The 19,179-nt window shown below is 35.8% G+C and overlaps 1 protein-coding gene across 4 annotated transcripts in view; it reads left to right on the forward strand.

The window, feature by feature from the left end:
• MYO3A (myosin IIIA) overlaps nucleotides 1-19,179 on the forward strand; it is a 135,386-nt gene that overhangs the window by 61,076 nt on the left and 55,131 nt on the right. For all 4 annotated transcript variants that reach the window (XM_054695178.1, XM_054695176.1, XM_037510732.2 and 1 more), the window contains 5 exons: nucleotides 1,626-1,828; nucleotides 5,661-5,759; nucleotides 5,847-5,961; nucleotides 12,476-12,602; nucleotides 15,361-15,571. In XM_054695178.1, the coding sequence (XP_054551153.1) occupies nucleotides 1,626-1,828; nucleotides 5,661-5,759; nucleotides 5,847-5,961; nucleotides 12,476-12,602; nucleotides 15,361-15,571 (755 nt within the window). The remainder of the gene's footprint in view (nucleotides 1-1,625; nucleotides 1,829-5,660; nucleotides 5,760-5,846; nucleotides 5,962-12,475; nucleotides 12,603-15,360; nucleotides 15,572-19,179) is intronic.

Below are 19,179 nucleotides of genomic sequence, written 5' to 3' on the forward strand. Positions count from 1 at the left end.
TGCTGTTGTCTTGCAGCTGTCCGAAGACTTGTCTAATCTCTTTATCTTGCTCTAGATCTCAAAGTGGATTTAATATTAATTCGGGATAGTGATATATATTAGAATCCTACCCTTATTGGTTCTTATCCTGTCTTTTACTTATCTCCTTGATAAAGATTTACCAAATACAAAAATTGAAGGTCCATAAAATTTACCTTTCTGATAGGTACTCTTTCAGACTTCACTTAGTACTGCACTACTTTTTAAAATACAGGTGAATGGGGCCTCCCAGGTGACGCAATGGTTGAGCGCTGGGCTGCGAAGCTGCCCGCAGCCTCTGCAGCACCAGTTCGATCCCTGGCCACCAGCAAGGGTCCCACATGGCGCGCAGACCTTGTGTAGTTCATCAGTCTGCCTGTTCTGTTTCCTGCTCTGGCTCTGGTGAATTCTCTCACCCTCCCGCGCTTCTGACTGTACCGAGTGCTTGTATAAATAAATAAATAAATAAATAAATAAATAAATAAATAAATAAATAAATAAATAAATCTTTAAAAAATGGAAAAAAAAAATAAAATACAGGTGAATAGAGTTATTTTCTCACCATTTCATGGACACAAACAGCATTGAGGCCTTGCCCTAAGACTGTCTGGCTGCATCTATGCAGGTGTCTCTTTTTTCTTAATAAACTAAAACTAACTAACTAAATAAACCCTATTTGGCCCAATTCTTGCGATTTTCTTCTCTCAACGCTTATTACCTCTTTGAGGAACTACATAAAGTCCTTCCATGCACTCAGAACTGCCCTGTGAATGTCTCCTTAGACTTCTAGTGTGACCAATGCTCCAGAAATATCTACTGCTTCTATCTCTTATTTACAAAACTTACAAAATTTCCATGCCCTAACACAGTATTACAACTGACCTTAACAAGGGATTATAGTGAAAATAATCTACCTACCAAAATGTCAATGACTGATATCTCTTTAAATCTCTGGGTGGAGAATGGATAGTTTCTAAAAGGGCTTGGTTGTTAACCCAAAGATACTTTTACTTGGTGGAATTTCAAGGAAAGTAGTACAGAAAATAAACACAACATAACATTGTTTGAGGAGAGGGTATAAGACAGGGCAGGAGAAGATAGAGGGACAGCCAAGAAGGCCCTCTGGCTTTGTCTGGGGTTCTGCTCCATCATCTATGTTTTCCAGCTATTCTCAGTTTTCACAATTATTCTATCTCCTACTTATGAATTTACAGATTATCTTCACTCCCTTAGCTCCAGGGTTAGCAGCTGAGGAAGCTGGGTCTGACTTTGAGAAACATTTGGATGGGGGCTCAGTTTGAGAAACAACAGAACTTGAGGTGTCCTTCAGTGTGGTGTAGACTGCTTGTGAATTGTGTTGGCAAATCAGGCACTGAACAGAATTTTATTTGAATAGAAAAGTGTGGAGTATCTCTTCAGCCTTACAAGAAAACCAAGTAGGAATTATATATGGATGAGGAAAAATAGATCAGGTTGTAACATCTGGCAATATGCCAAGAATATGCTCATAATGTTTGTTTCCACAATTTGCTTGTCAAAGAAGAGTCATTTATTATATACATAATTACTTATTTTACATTTTTTAAATATTTTGATGTTCTCTCCAGGCTAATAACAGGACCCTGCAAGAGAAGATTTTACAAGTGAACAATCTGGTGGAAGCCTTTGGCAATGCCTGTACTATTATAAATGACAATTCCAGCCGATTTGGAAAATACTTAGAAATGAAATTTACTTCTTCTGGTGCTGTAGTGGGAGCACAGATTTCTGAATACCTTTTAGAGAAATCCAGAGTTATCCACCAAGCCATGTAAGCACATGTCAGTTGTTGCCTTTTTCTGGAAAATACAAAAAATAATGCTTTTTGTTTTAATAGTAAAATAGCTTACTTTTTCAATAAAGTTTTATCATTTACAATGTACAAGGTGTATACTATTAGAACATAGAGAACAAAGAGATTCCTCAATGCTGTCTTACTCTCACATGTGTTATAGCCAGTAGCTGAGTTAGTAAGTAATCTAAAAATTATGATACCAAATAGAAACCTAAACCCATCATAGAGGAACTAAGCAAGTTAAATTAGAACAATTTCTGACATAAGAAAGAAAATATTTCTCTACACAAAACTAAAAGGAAATTTAATTAGAAGTAACTTTTCTTCAGTGTTGATATATGTAATATATGTATATATATTGATATATATGTGTATGTATACAGAAAGATTAATACAAAAGACATATATCTGTGTTAATCTCCCTGTGGTTACATACAAGAGACCAAATAAAAGATTCAGGAATGGGTTATTTTTGTTTTACCCTTTTTATTGCCTGCTGACTTAAGCCATCAATATGACATTTTGGTAGGAGGGTGAATGAGTTTTGACAATTTGTAGCTGAATGATAAAATTTCTCCCCTGGCCAGATGATTCCAAAACAACTTTGTTATGTGTATGAGTAAGCTATAATCTCATGGTTAGAGTTGTCCTCAGTGGTTATGTTATTTTTTATAAATGTGTGGAAAGTTAAGGTCTTCCATTTTTCATATGTTGGTTGTATACTAAACATATCTACACCATCCTAGAAATATGCCACATGCTAAATTCCTCAGTAAATATAAACTGATAATTGAAGAGAAAAACCACCAATTTTGTGTGTCTGCATGTATGAGTCACTTCTCTAATTGCACACTGCGTCACTTAAGTGTTCAAGATGTGACACATGGAGCCATCAACATGATCTCATTAGAATAAAGCAAACTAAATTATACGTTGTGCCAGTCTTAGAGACATTTTATTATTTTGTAATGAGAAAAGATGAGAACTCAGCTAAACATTTGGTTTTGTTCTGACCTTGCTCATGTGCTATGTGAGTGTTCATTGAAGTATGACTGCAACAAGCAATGACTGTGTGGGAAGTGCAGATATGGTGATTCTAAAGGATGTGCCAGCCCTCCCTGCAGCACCTGAGCCTGTGGACACTTCCTTTTTGTGAAACACACATCTGTCTTTGCCTCCATGACTGGATTCTCCTGATTCCTCTCATGTCTCTTGAAATTTCCTTCTCAGACTTAGATTCATCCACACATTCCTAAAATTTTTGTTCAGCAAAAATTTGTCCTTGGAATGAAGTGTTTCTCTTTTGCTGAGCAGTTTCTTCTGATCTTATTTCAATAGGTAACTCTGTGTGATCGATGTGGACACCTGTGTTATTGAGATCCACAGATGTACTGTTCACTCTCTTCTTTTTCGTTCATTTCCAACTCCCTTGATACCCTGTTATCATCTAGAATTCAAGTCCACATGCATTGTCCCAAACGTGTTACTTTTCCTTTAACCCCCTTTATTAAGGAAAGGAATGATTATTTATATAAAACCTCTGACCCTCCCTTCACTCTCCATGTCTAAGTACTTTGGTGTTGATTTCTGTAATAACTTTTACACCTCCTCTCTGCATTCCTTTCCCGCTGTTTTATCTTAAGGTTGTTCCCTCCGACCCAGTCATTTGAAAGATTCAGATTTCCTGGACATTTAGAATTCCTTCCTCTCTGCCTTTCCAGCCTCAACCCAGAATGCATACTAATCAATGGCATTGATTAGTTACTTTTCTCTTTCAAAATGTCTTTCTTCTTTTTGAAATACTAACAAGGAAGAATAGGAATCTGTCCCAAAAGTTTTGATAAGTTGCATTTTTATTTTCATCTTGTTCAAAATATTTTTTGATTTCCCTTGAGATTTCTTCTTTCACCCATTTGTTATTTAGAAGTACATAATTCAATTTCCACCTATTTTGGAATTTTCCAGTTTTCTTTTTGTTACTGATTTCTGATTTAATTCCACTGTGGTCCAAAAGCAGAGATTATATACATTCTATTACTTTAAATTTGTCATATCGTTTTTATGGGCCAGAATGTGGTCTCTCTTGGTAAATGTTCCAGGTGAGCTTGAGAGGAACGTAAATTCTGCTGTTGTTGGTGAAGTAGTTTTTAGATGTCAATTATGTCCAGTTGATTGATGGTGTTGTTGCATTCAAGTGTGTCCTTACTGACTTTCTGCTGGCTGGATCTGTCCATTTCTGATAGAAGTGTGTTGAAGTCTTCAACTACACTCTTGGACTCATCTGTTTGTCCTACCAGTTCTATTAGTTTTTGCTTCCAGTAGTTTGATGCTCTGTTATTAGGCCCATACACATTAAGGATTATTGTGTCTTTTGGAGAACTGAATCCTTTATCATTAAATTTAAAGAAACTTTACTGTGAAGGTGTCTCTCCTTTTCTTTCTTTTTTCTTTTCTTTCTTTTTTTTTTGTGCTAAAACCTGGGAACAAAAGCCTCTCTCCTCTTTTAATCTTTGATAACTTCCTTACTTTGAATTCTGCCCTTTCTGAAGTTAATGTAGTTGCTCCTTCTTTTCATTCATTAGTGTATATTTTTCTCCATCCATTTACTTTTAATCTGTATGTGTCATTATTTATAATGTGCATTTTTTTTGTAGACAACATATAGTTGGATCTTGATTTTTGATCCCTCTGACAATGTTTTGATGTTCAAAATAATTATGTGTATAGTTGGATTCATATTTATCAGATTTGTTATTATTTTCTAATTGTTGCCATGCTCAGGGGATCCCTGAGATCTCAGAAGTTAAGTTGATGTTATTTTGGAGCTAAAGATAATTTTGTATCTTCATATGGCGATATGAAAACCAAGACTTAGAGAGAAAGGCAGTAACTTGACTAAGGTTGCTTGAAAAAAAGGTGATAAAATGAGAATTTGCTATATGCACTTCCACCAACTACATAATCCTGGAAAACCACTCTTTACTCTCTCCATTCTGTAAAATGGGCCTGTCTTCCAGGAATAATGTGGGAATGAGTAAGATAATAGAATTATTAAGTGCCACAACATAAGGCTGTGTTGTGGCTACAAAATAAATACTTTTTGAAATTTAAAAAAAAAAAAAAATTAAGTTGTGAACATCAGGTACTAGATTCTCACATTGTTGCAACCCACATTCCCTTAATTGTATTATTCCAAAGATTGGAATTGGAATTTGGTGTTTATACATACATACATACATACATACATACATACATACATACATACATATATATATGCAGAGTTCTTGATTTTGAGACTCACAAGAAATAGATTCCTCATTAACAAGCTGCCTAAAGACATGGATTTTGGAGTCAAACAGCCCTGGTTTGAATCAGTTTAGCCTTCAGTTCTATGATCTGAAGGGAGATCAGTAACCCTTAAGCCTCAGTTTCCTTACATGTAAAATGAGCAAACTGCATGGGTTACTTGAGATAATATAGCACTTATACCATCTGGAATGTTATATATATTTTTTATTTGCTTATTTTTCTGTCTGCTCCCATGGGCAATGCCCAGAACAGTGCCTGGTACTCACTCATAAATTGGTGTTGAATGATTCACATATAGTGCTGAACAGTGTCCTTAATTTAATGACAGTAGTTCTTGAAAATAATGACAGTATTGATAGCCATAGAAAGCCAAAATCTAGTATTTGGGCAAGCCCACATTGATACAGCTGTTGTTGTTCTAATAATTAGATTGCTGAGTAATTTTAACAATTAATAAATATTACTAACTACCTTACTGAAAATGTCTTGTATCTTTCAGTGGAGAAAAGAATTTTCATATTTTTTACTATATCTATGCTGGTTTAGCAGAAAAGAAGAAACTAGCCCATTATAAATTGCCTGAAAATAAGCCTCCCAGGTAACCCAACTGGTTGTACGTTTGTAAATAATGTTTATTTTTCACTTAACTTTACATGTTTACCCATCCTTTCATATTTTTTTTCAGATACCTACAAAATGACCACCTCAGAACAGTACAGGACATGATGAATAATAGTTTTTATAAATCCCAGTATGAATTAATTGAGCAATGTTTCAAGGTCATAGGTTTTACAATGGAGGTAAGTGTGAAAAATATTTAAACCTCTATATGAAGTGTCTTTTTGTCATCACTAAAGGTAAGAGGATTTATTGAGTGATTAATATATGCCAGACATTGTGCTAAGTGTTTTATGTGAATTATGCTTTTAATTATTGAAATGAACTTAAGAAATAACTATAATTATTTGACTTATAGATGATATATAATTGAGTTTAGTTTTATTCTTAATCTTTTATTTGAACTGGAATCTCTCACTTATATATAATTTTGCATAAATGCCTAAATGTGACTATCTTACAAAGAAAACTGCAGTTTTCCTTCATAACAACCTTATTAACATGTAATTCACATAGCATACATGTCAGCCATTAGTATGTACATTTCAGTGACTTCTAATATGTTCTCGGAGGGATATATCCATCACTATAACCCTTTTGTTTGGCCATAAAAGAACTGGGATATAGGGCAGAGGTGCTGGGGGATGAGAGGACTCACCAGAGACAGAGTGGGAAGCAGAACAGGCAGATTTGCTAAAATAAACTGCTGAGGGGAGCAGCACACGAGACAAGAGAGGTCTGCTGTGCCATGTGTGGATTAATTCCTTAGCCAGGGATCAAACTTAAGTTGTAGTGGTGACAGCACTGAGACTTAACCCCTAGGCCACCAGGGATGCCCACCATACACTTTTAGAATATTTCATGTCCTGAATGTTTCACCTCAAAATGAAACAGTCTAGGGCCTCCCCGGTGGCGCAGCGGTTGAGCGCTGGGTTGCGAAGCTGCCCGCGGCCTCTGCGGCGCCGGTTCGATCCCCGGCTGCTCCCCGGCCACTAGAGGAGGGTCCCACATGGCGCGCAGACCTCTCCTGCCGCCCGCTGCTCCCCTCAGCAGTGTACTTCGGTCCTTCTGCCTGCTCTGCTCCCCGCTCTGGCTCTGGTGAATTCTCTCACCCTCCCGTGCTTCTGACTGTACCCAGTGCATGTATAAACAAAAACAAGCAAATAAAATAATAAATAAATAAAAACATGCCTCTATAAAAAAAAAAAAAATGAAACAGTCTAGTGATTAGCAATTTTTCCTCATTCCCATCCTATTTCTATCTGTATAGATTTGTTTATTCTAGACATTTCATACAAAGTGATGTGGTCCTTGGTGACTGACTTCTCTCACTATGCATAATATTTTCAAGGTTTATCCATGTTGTAGTGTGTATCAGTACTTTATTTCTTTTTATCATTGACTATTAATTCATTTTATGGATATTTATCTTATCCATTTGACAGTTGATAGATGTTTAGGTTTTTTCCATTTTTTGGCCATTGTGAATAATGCTGCTGTGAACATTTGTGTACAAGGGTTTGTATGATCATATGTTTTTATTTCTTTGGCCTATTCCTAGGAATAGATTACTGAGTAATAGGGTAATTCTATGTTTACCCTTTAGAGGAACTGCCACACTGTTTTCCAAAGCAGCCAGGACATCTTACGTGCTAGACAATAGTTTATATAGGTTCCAATTTCTCTACATCCTTCCCAACACTTCCTATTTTTCTTTTTTGTTATAGTGATCTTAGTGGATGAAAGTAGTGACTCATTGTGGTTTTGATTTGCATTTTCCTTGTGGGTTATGATGCTAAACCTTTTAAGGTACTTGTGGTAATTTACACATCTTCTTTGGGGAAATATCTATTCAGATCCTTTCTCTGGTTTTTAATTAGATTTTCCTTTGTTATTGAGTTGTAAAAATTCTTTTTATTCTAGGTACCAGTTCCCTGTCAGATACATCATTTGCATTTTTTTCTACCATTTGTTGTCTTTTTGCTTTCTTGATCGTGTTCTTTGATGCAGAAAAGTTTTTAATTTTTATTAAATTAATTCTAATGTAATATTTACATAGTCTTTTGTTGCTGGGTATTTTGATATCACGTATAAGATAGCATTATATAATTCAAAGTCACTAAGATTTTTTTTAATTCCTTTCCAAGTGAGAGTATTTTTTTGCATGAAAATCCTTATAATTGTCTTTCTTTTTAAAATATATTTTATTGAACTCGTCCTGCAGTGGCTGTAGATAGCTTCATAGTGCTGTGACTTAATCACCCCCACACCTCTGGCCTGTACCCCATTTCTTGTATGTATAAATAAATAAATCTTTAAATAGATATATATATAATTGAGTTAATGTTGGTTTCAATCATTGTTTCTATATTGAAAGTGTTGGACCCCCCTTTAGGCATTGTTGCCACAGTGCACCTGCAACCAAAGAACCCATTGTCCACCCCCCAGGCCCTGTGGCCCCTCCCTGCTTTGTTCTCATCTCTCTCCTTGCCCCTCCCTGCCCCTTCTGGTTGCCCCTATTCCACAGTCAATTCACCAAAATTTATGCCTAAGTTTTCTTCCAGGACTTCTATAGCTTTAACTCTGACATTCAGGTCTTTGTTCCACATTGACTTAATTTTTATCTAGAATCAGATTGGAGTCTGTGGTCTTTTGCCTGCAAATATTCACTTGTACCACCACCATTTTTTGAAAGGCTATTATTTACCCATTGAATGGCATCTTTCTTGAAAATCAATTGACCACAAATATAAACACTGTTTCTGATCTCTTAATTCTATTCTATTAATCTATATGTCTATCTTTATGCCAGTATCACACTCTCTTGATTACTGTCACTTTGTAATAACTTTGAACTCTCCAACTTTGTTCTATTCCAAGATTATGTTAGTCCCTTCAATTTCTATGTGAATTTCAGGATCAGCTTGTCAATTTCTAGAGCAGTCTTTTTAAAAAAATTTTTGTTCCTCTCTCCCTTCACCATCTCACCCCACTCCATTCACACCAGCTCACTATCCCTTTTACCAGCTTGTGGATGTTAACAGCCCGGTATCCACAGTCCAGTATTCCATACTTATGTCCCTGCTCATAAAAATCCTGCTTGTAGACACAATACTACACACACACACACACACACACACAGAGAGAGAGATATGTACACTCCTCTGAGTGTTTCAGTTCAGTATTAATCCTAGGTTAGCTTTATCAGGAGTAAAAATAGAAAATTTTCTGCTCTTGCTGACTAACATGGCATTAACCCTAACTCTGCCTCCACCCCAGTTCCTTCCTGGATGTGACATGTTCCGAGTGCATCTTCCTCACTTTCCTCTGCAGAATTTCAAATTCAAATGACTAAGGACTCCTCCCTTTAATCAGATCCCCTCCTTAGCCTCTCCCTAACCTTTCCCTCATACCTCCCACAGTTTGTTTCTATGGAGACAAGGTGATGTAAGTTCTGGAGTTATTCCACCTCTTGAAGCAGAAGTCAGTTTATATGGGGTACAGTAAATGATAAAAAAAAAGTAGCAGTGACCTTTTTCTCCAATCATTGGTCATTAGATGACAGTTGTTATTAGTAACTGCTCCTTTGCACTGCAGTCTGGCTCTGTTGGTTATCTGGTTAGGGGAAAACAGGAGAGATTGGTTGGATCTCAGGGCACCCTCCAAAATGGAAGGACGGTGGACACAGGCAAGTAGCTCCTGCATCTGACCAGGGGCTGAGCCTCTGTAGTTCTTTTCCCTGTTTTTGTCATCAGAAAAGCTGATCTTACTAATTCTCACCCCCAGAAGTTGCTATCTTGGAAACAGGGAATCATTTTTAATTGGTTTGTTTACTTCTAAGTCCCGCTCATTACAGGCAGTGTTTCACTTATGTTTGCTAGCTATTCTCTCTTGCATGGAAGAGCAATGTTTAGTAACATTAAAATGAAGCCAGTCCTACTGTTACCATCTACTGGCAAGTAGAATTCATTTATTTAAAGTGGTATATTCCAAACGTAAACTTACTCAGTGTTTATTGGACATCCAAACATACAGCTTAGGATAAAGGAAAACAACATCCGTTTCTGAAAGCACCCCCACTACTGCTAGATATTGTGTGGAGACTTTTCACAGGTTTAAGGTGACTCTCCCAGGGAGAAGCTAATTCCCATCTAAAAACAGAGACTCAGAAAGTTATCACACTCTCCAGTCTGGAGACAACAGAATTAAACCAACTGGATGTTTAGTTCTTTTCTAGCCCAGTCCTGATTTAATATGATTTCACTGATTTAGTTGGCCATGTCCTTTGTCAGTAGCTGTTTCTATTCCATTTTGGAAAGAAGCAACTTTGGTATCAAGTTAAGTAGCATGGTTGTCACATCCTCTAAGCACAGCATGCACCTTCCCCTTCTACTGCAGCACAGTTTCTGGAAGCTTTCAATAAAGAATCTTCCTGTCTCTCCTTTTCTATCACTGCTGGGTCTTGACAGCATCCACAGTGTATGTGTTGCTTTAAATATTCTGAGGGTTTCTGGTTCACTTGCACATTTGTGATTCAGCACAATCCAAAGGAATGACAGGCAAATCAAAGTCAGATATCCTCTAAAAATAACATGAATTAGAAAACTCTAAAACTTTTAAAAACATATGATTTCCTAAGCCATTTTCCTGCCAAAGTTTTAAAATAAATGATTAATAGTTTTAGTTTCAACTCATTCAGAGGCAATTTTTATCATGTCATGATAGGAATTTTATGTGTTTTTCTTTGCACAAAGTCATATATCTTATGTCTCAGTGGTATTTTGTTTCAGCCTTAATTTTGCTCACCTTTTTATGCTGGTCTGCAGTCACAAGCTATTTCATTTTATTCAGCGTTTGCAGTTGTGACTTCAGTTATTATCCAATAAAATTTTTGAAAGAAATTGTTACATACTTTGAAACATCACACAAGTTGTTGAATTTCTGCAAAATAGTTCATTTTTTAGAATTGTTTTTGGTCAAGATTGGATGGATAGATAAGTCCCATTTAGTCATTTGATGATAACCTCAATTTTTCATTCAAAAAAGCATAAAATAAGTTATAATTCCATACCTTTGGATCATACAGTGTTGTAAATCAATGCCACTCAATAACTATAATTAAAAAGAAGTGTACTGCCTCCCCCAGTAGAGCTGGTCCATTCTTAGGTCATGCTGTACAGTAACTGTTCTGCTTTGCTATACCCTCTAAACAACTTCACCAAGAGTGAGCCCTGATGTAAGCTATGATAATGTTTGGGTGATAATGTTTCAGTGTAGGCTCATCAGTTGTAACATGAGTACCACACTCCTGTCAGATGTTGATATTTGCGATGGCTTTGTGTTTCCAGGACTAGGGTTATATGGGAGCTCTGTATTTGCCACTAAATTTTGCTGTGAACCTAAAACTGCTTAAAAATAAAGTTTGTTAATTTAAAAACCTATAAAATGTAAAAAGACACATAGGAATCACCCATATACAAATCCAGAAAATGATCCTCACCTCCCAAGCTAAGAAAGCTTTCCCAGTCACTCTCTGTTGTACCTCTTCATTTTATTTTTTTCATGGTCTTTTTCTTACATGCTTATCTATTTGTTTATTTACTGAATGTCTGTCTTCCCACTGCCTAAACAAACATCCAAGGGAACAAGGATCTCAAGTCTTGCCTGCTGTAGAATTCCCTATGACTAGACCAGTGCCTGGCTGAATTGGATAAATCAGTGTGTAGGCACACACATTCAGTCCACAAATATATTTATTTTAATGTGTCTGTTCATTTAATATACATTAATGTATGTTATGTTATATGTGAATGAATATTCCTGAAGTTTTTTTTTTTCCATATCCAACATCTATCTTGATTTAGAATATTGAAATAGATGGGATAATCGTTTTTATTAAGTACAGGAGCTGGGCTAGAATAAATGTAACAACATAAGAAAACAATGAAGGATTTTATCTCTTTCCTGTACCTCACTGCACTGTGGACATAGTTGGAATGATACCTAGAATTACCAGGCTTCTTGACAAAATACCTCCAAGAAATGACTCATTTGTCAAGGAGTCTATGGAAATTCTGTGTGTGTGTGTGTGTTTCTGAATATATCTTCACTGTGCCTTATTTAGTACTTTATGGTAAAAATGTAGTAAGACTATAAACCCTAAGCTGTAGTTTAAAGTTCTCAGGCCTATATTTAAATTGGGTGCATCTTTTGATTTTGGTGCTGGGTTCTTTTGATTTTTTTCTTCCTTAATTTTCCTTTATCCACACATGTAAACTCATTTTACAATGCTCTCAAGGAAAATGATCAGATAGAAATGACCACATTATGTTCTGAAGTTAAGTTTCTCATGGATAGATTTGTCTGTGGTCTAATGAATTAGATAGTTTTCATTCCTCTGAGAATGCCTTAATGTTTTTTTTTAATTCATATTTGTATCAATAAAATATCTTTAAGCACTTGCTGAGTAACAGCCATCATGCTTACCTCTAAAATTACAATAGTTAGTTAGCTAATGAGGCCAAGTCTGCTTGGATCCTTGCCTACTTATGTCTCTTAATCTGGCACCATAGTCTGTGAGATGACCGTGGTGTGCTGGAGGTGAAAGATTCTTACCAGTCTGCACCCAGCCAGAGTCACTGCCTTGCTATATACTCCAGGGGAGAGTGATGCTAACATTTCTGTGGTGTGTTTCAGCAACTTGGTAGTATATACAGTGTCCTGGCTGCAATCCTGAATGTGGGAAACATTGAATTTTCTTCTGTAGCAACTGAATACCAGATTGACAAGAGCCACATTTCTAATCACACAGCTCTGGAAAACTGTGAGTGTTATTACCTTCTTTTCAAGTTTAATGTTTAAAAAGATCTTCATGCTTACAAATTAACTAATTACTGTAGAAAACATTTCTAAAGAGTAGACTTTCATGACTAGGAACTATTTACATTTCATTGGAAAAACACAGAAAATATAATTAAAATTTAGTAAACTGACCTGAAAAAAGTTCAGGTTATTGTCTTGTACATTTAGTATTTATATCACTTAATAAGTAATGAAGAGCTGTGTGTTTAATTTCATTGTGGGAGGATTTTGTTATATACATTGATCCTGGGTTAATTAGTTTTGCAGTCATTTTCTACATGACAAAATGTATATCATGGTATTTGCTTCAAATAAACTCTTCTCTTACTAGCCAAGTTTGATGAATATTCCCATAATTTAAGGTTTCCCACTAATATCTTCAATGACATAGTTTGTTTTTAAAATGTACTTAAGACTTTTAATATCAGCATGTGTGCCTATTCACACATATATATCTTATTGGTTCTTTCATAACCAAAGATACCATTCCAAGCCCACCACCAAAGCACCATAATCCTCTACCATAATCTACCCTTTGCTTCCCAACCCTTTGCTCCCCACTCGCCCCTCTTATTCTCCCAATCTGGTAGTATCAGTTCTGCAGTCAGACTTAAAGGGTTTGTTTGGGTTTAGTTTTATCTGTTCCTTTGTTTTCTTTATATTCCACAAGTGATTGAAATGGTACGGTATTTGTCTTTCTTCTTATTTATTTCAATAAGCACAACCCTATCCAGTTTCATCCATATCACAAATGGAAAAATTTCATCTTTTTTTAATAGCTGAGATATATTCCATTGTATGTATATACTATATTTTCTTAAGTCACACCTCTGCCCTTGGGCACTTAGGTTGTTTCCATAACTTAGCTATTGTAAATATTGCAGCAGTGAACATAGGAGTGCTTATATTCCTTTGAGTTAGTGTTTTTCATTATTCAGATAGATACCTAAGAGTAGAACTGCAGGATCATATGGAATTACTAGTAGAATTGCTAGATTATAGGTTAATATATTGAGAAACCTCTGTACAGTTTTCCATGGGGCTGGACCAGTCTATAGTCCCACCAGCAATGCACAAGGGTTCTTTTTTCTCCACATATTCACCAACACTTGTTCTTTCTGGTCTTTTTGATTTGGATCATTCTCACAAATGTGAGATGGCATCTCATCGTGGTTTTGATTAGCATTCCCCTGATGGTAGATGATGACAAACACTTTTTCATGTACCTGTTGGGGGCATCTCTATGTGTTCTTTTGATAAATGTCTATTTCACTATTCCACCCAATTTTTGGTTAGGCTTTTGTCTTCTTTTTGTTAACTTGTATGGAATTCTTTGTAGATCTTGGATATCAGCCCCATGTCAGATATATGATGTGCAAATATTTACTCTCATTCATTATAATGTCTTTTTGTTTTAATGATAGTTACTTTCACTGTGCAGAAGTTTTTAGCTTTTACTCCCATTTGTTTATATTTTCCTTTGTTTCTCTTGTCATTGGAGATGAATCCACAATGTCATGTTTTGCCTATGTTTTCTTCTATGTATTTTATGGCTTTAAGTTTTATTTCCAAATCTTTAATGCTTTTGGTCTTAATTTTTGTGTATGCATGAGATGATGGTCTAGTTTCATTCTTTTTCAGGAGCCTGTCCAGTTTTCCCAACAGCATTTGTTGAAGAGACTTTCTGTTCCCCATTGTTTACTCTTGACTCCTTTGTCAGAGTAACTGTCCACATTAAGTGTGGGTTTATTTCTTGGCTCTCAGTTCTATTCCATTGGTCTGTATATGTTTTTTTTTTTTTCCCCAGATCCATACTGTTTTGATTAGCTTCACAGTGTGATTTCAAATTTGTGTGTGTGATACCACTCTTCTTCCTTTCTGTCAGGATAGTTTTGGCTATTTGGGTCTTTTGTGGTTCCATGTGAATTTTGGTAATGTTTGTTCTATTTCTTTAAAGTATGCCATTGAAACTTTGATAGGGATTGCATTGAATTTGTATTTTGCCTTGTGTAAGGTGGACATTTTAACAATGTTAATTTTTTTGATCCATGAGCAGGGTTTATATTTCCATTTCTTTTTTGATTTCTTTCTCTAGCTCATTTACATAATTTCTTTATCTCATTTACATATAGGAACACAACTGATTTTTTGGATTGATTTTGTAACCTACTACTTTGCCATACAGATTTATTATTTCAATTAGTTTTTTAGTGGAGTTTTTAGGGTTTTCTATGTATATTATCGTATCTAATTGCCGAAGGTTCCTAAAATACATCTGTTTGGCTATAGCCCTGCAGTCTCAGTAACCATCCAATTTCTACATTTTGAAAATGTGTATATGAGCAAGGTATACAAATTTTTTCAAATCTGTTAATTGCCTTTTTAAATTATTTATCATAAATTCAGTAAAATTGTGTTTGGCATCACATAGCCATTCACCTGTGCAGATGCTTCATTAGGTCAGCCATTTTGGTTTGGGATGTACTGCAGTACACAGCAGCAAGCATTTCACCAGTCAAGGTAAGTAGACAAAAATTACCAAGAAGGTAACATAGTACTACTCTTGAATGAAAGCTTATTTTTACATTATAAATATTTCACATAATTATTTCATGTTATTTGAAGAAGGTTAATTAAGACTTTTTTTGTTTTCAGGTAAGTAACTCTTTGCCATCATTTCTTCTAATGCTGCTTCTGCTTATTTCTGTTTCTTTTTTTAGCTGCTTCTTTGCTTTACATTCAGGCAGATGAGCTACAGGAAGCTCTCACCTCCCACTGTGTGGTCACTAGAGGAGAAACAATTATAAGACCCAACACTGTAGAAAAAGCTACTGATGTTAGAGATGCTATGGCTAAAACTTTATATGGGCGTCTCTTTAGTTGGATAGTCAGTCGTATTAACAGCTTGTTGAAGTGTGACACCTCACCAAGGTAAAAGATTTATAGCAACCTTTTTTCCCAGATGTCCATTGATATAAATCTCTTTTCTAATTTATTGATTTGTGTATGAGTCCCTTTGATGATGTTTCTGATTGGTATCATTTAATTATCAGTTATATTTTGGAGGATCTGCTTTACTGCCTAATAGTACCACTTCATTATGCCAGCTAGCTTAAAAAGTTTTAAATTGCTGGAACATAAAAAACTATAGCAACATGAATAAACAAAGTGAATTTTTAATGTGACCTCTTTTAGATATGATTGACATATCAGGTTTAGGTATACAACATAATGATTCCAGGTTTGTATATAATGCAAAATGATCTGCATGGTAAATCTAGTTAACATATATCACCATACACAGTTACAAAAATTTTTCTTTTGATGAGAATTTTTAAGATCTACTCCCTCGGCAGCTTTCAAATCTGCAACACATTTAATCAACTATAGTAAAGAAGCTATACATTACATCCAATGACTTATTTTTTAAGTGGTAGTTTGACTCTTAGTGTATATTTTGACCTTCTTAACACGTTTCACCCATTCGCTACCCCATCTCTGACAACTACCAATCTATTATTTGTATCTATGAACTTAGTCTTGTGTTCGTTTTTTAGATTCCTCATGTAAGTGAGATCATGTGGTAGTTGTCTATCTTTTTGATGTGACCTCTTAACTATTATGTATTTTAATTAGAAGATAAACTATGAAATATATACCATTTTATATTTGCATAAAATATCAATTCAGCAGTTCTGTTTTTGTTTTGAGAGTTAAAATTAAATCTTGAAAGCAAAAAAAAAACCTTCTCTTCATACTTCAACTCATTAGGGTAGGTAATACCCTTATGGTAATACCCCATAAGGGTAGGTATTATGACCTCCAATGAAATTTGATTCAGAAATATTTCAAATAAATAGAAATTGGTAGAGCCAAAATATGAATGATAATACCATTGAGCCCTAAGTGTATATCCTGCCTACTATCTCCATCTTAGAAATAAAAACAACTGTGGCCCTCACTGACTAAATGCTCTCTATATGCCAAGTTTATGCATAGATATACGTCCTTACATTTACATCTAAAAGTTTGCTCTGGGGCCTCCCCGGTGGCGCAGCGGTTGAGTGCTGGGTTGCGAAGCTGCCCGCAGCCTCTGCAGCGCTGGTTCGATCCCCGGCTGCTCCCCGGCCACCGGAGGAGGGTCCCACATGGCGCGCAGACCTCTCCTGCTGCCCGCTGCTCCCCTCAGCAGTGTACTTCAGTCCTTCTGCCTGCTCTGCTCCCCGCTCTGGCTCTGGTGAATTCTCTCACCCTCCCGCGCTTCTGACTGTACCCAGTGCATGTATAAACGAAACAAACGAACAAACAAACAAATAAATAAATAAAACATGCCTCTATAAAAGAACAAAAAAAAAAAATAAAAGTTTGCTCTGACGTAAGTTACACAATCTCTAGAAATTGTGCCCAAATAAATTGGATACCTATTTTAAGATCTCTTCATTCATGCTTGCTTACTAAACAGGAGACCATTTTATACACATTTCAGGCATTCAATTTATTGTACTATTTCCACTAAAATACAAATTATGCCATATTATCCACTCAAAATTATCCTGAAGTGTGTTTCTTTACCTCCCTGTTAATTTTGCCTCATCTAACTAAATCTGCAAACCACAATCCAGGTAGCCCATTATGATTTCATGATCATCATGGAACGTATGTTCATGTGTGTCTATCTATATGATGCCAAGCATTCACGTGGTAGTGGAAATATTCAAGAATTTTTCAATATATGGATATTCCATAGAATATAAGCAAGATATTCAACATCTGACCTCATTTTGTTAGTTATCATCTGCATGTTTGACACTAATGGCATCCAAAGGGCGTGATCTACCAAATCCCACTATAACCCATCTGCCCCATAGTCACTTTCCTTTTCATACACTAATGAAAACTAAATTTTAGAATTTTATGTTTTTATGAAATGTTTAAAAGAACATTTTATGGAATGTTTATTTGATTTTCATGAAAAAATAAACAAGTATGTTTAAAAATTTAAAAAAAGAAAAGATACAGCTCAGCAGTTCTTTTTATGTAATGACTAGTATCAACTCATTATTCATAAATGTTTAAAAATAATAAGAAAAAAATTTCAATGATAAAAAAATAATAAAAATTAAAGCGATCACTCTAGTACTTCTGTTTAATCTGTCTAGATTTGCAATAAGATATCAAAAAGCCTATCTTGGGCCTCCCCTGGTGGTGCAGCGGTTGAGCGCTGGCCTGCGAGGCTGCCCACAGCCTCTGCAGCGCTGGTTCGATCCCCGGCCACCAGTGAGGGTCCCACATGGCGCGCAGACCTCTCCTGCTGCCCACTGCTCCCCTCAGCAGTGTACTTCGTTAGTCTGCCTGTTCTGTTACCCGCTCTGGCTCTGGTGAATTCTCTCACCCTCCCGTGCTTCTGACTGTACCCAGTGCTTATATAAATAAATAAATAAATCTTTAAAAAAAAATGTACTTTCCATTTAAAAAAAAAAAAAGCCTATCTTCTGTGCCTGGCTTTTCCACCAGCTTGATATGTGATTCTGGGAAAGGTTATGCATTTCTGTGTGTCTCTACATCCTCATATAAATATAAATAAAGGTCTCATATAACTAAGGGCATGAAATAAAAAGTCAGTGGCCTTAGTTATTGGCAGCTAACTTGGAGCAATTTCAGAATCTCTTGACAACTGTGTCCTTCACTCCAAAATTAAAAATTAATATATTAGTACATACCTACCCAAATATTGCACATAGCTGTGATTACAGACCCCTTGAAGGCCACTGATCCCAGTTTAAGAATCCCTGAATTTGATCATCTAGAAGGTTCTCCTGGCTCTAGCACTTCACTATACCAGTTAAATATTTATCTCAGTGGGATTCTATGTGATGAGATAGTAGAATAATCATTTTGACTAAACCGGCATAAATTTTAAGTTGACAATATGCCTGATATAACTACAGTTAGACTTACTATTAAAAAATAGAACTATTCAAACATACTCGGGTAGTTTTCCTTTTGTCAATCCTATCACATATTCAGTGTCTGTAAATCTACAGTCTGAATTCAATTCATCCAAATATAGACAGTATCCTCTAGCTCACAGCATGCAGTAGCTAGCTGTCATTTCCAAATCACTTCCTTACAAAACCCTAAGAGTAACCTAGATTACATAATTAGTGAGCACAAAGGGAAATATTTGTACTTTCCTTTTTAAACTCACATGAAAATAACCTTACAGTATATATATCCCTTGGGGGAGAGGCAAACTTTTAAACCAAGTATTGAACTTCCAGTGAAGTGGTAACTGCTGTGGAAAAACAGGAACGAAATTTATATTTAACTATAAAATACTAGTATGTAATTGTATTTTTAAAGATTTATTTCATAAATAAATAGATTTATCTCCAGGTTACCTTTTGTTCTATATTAAAAGATTCTGAGTGAGGGCCTCCCTTGTAGTGCAGGGGGTTAAGACGTAACCTATGTAGCTATCTGCAGCCTCTGCAGCATGAGTTTGATCCCCAGCCAGGGAGATATCCACATGGCGCAGC

Source organism: Talpa occidentalis, unplaced genomic scaffold (assembly GCF_014898055.3).
Source record: "Talpa occidentalis isolate TD23 unplaced genomic scaffold, MPIMG_talOcc4v2.1 talOcc4.14, whole genome shotgun sequence".
Classification (NCBI taxonomy): domain Eukaryota; kingdom Metazoa; phylum Chordata; class Mammalia; order Eulipotyphla; family Talpidae; genus Talpa; species Talpa occidentalis.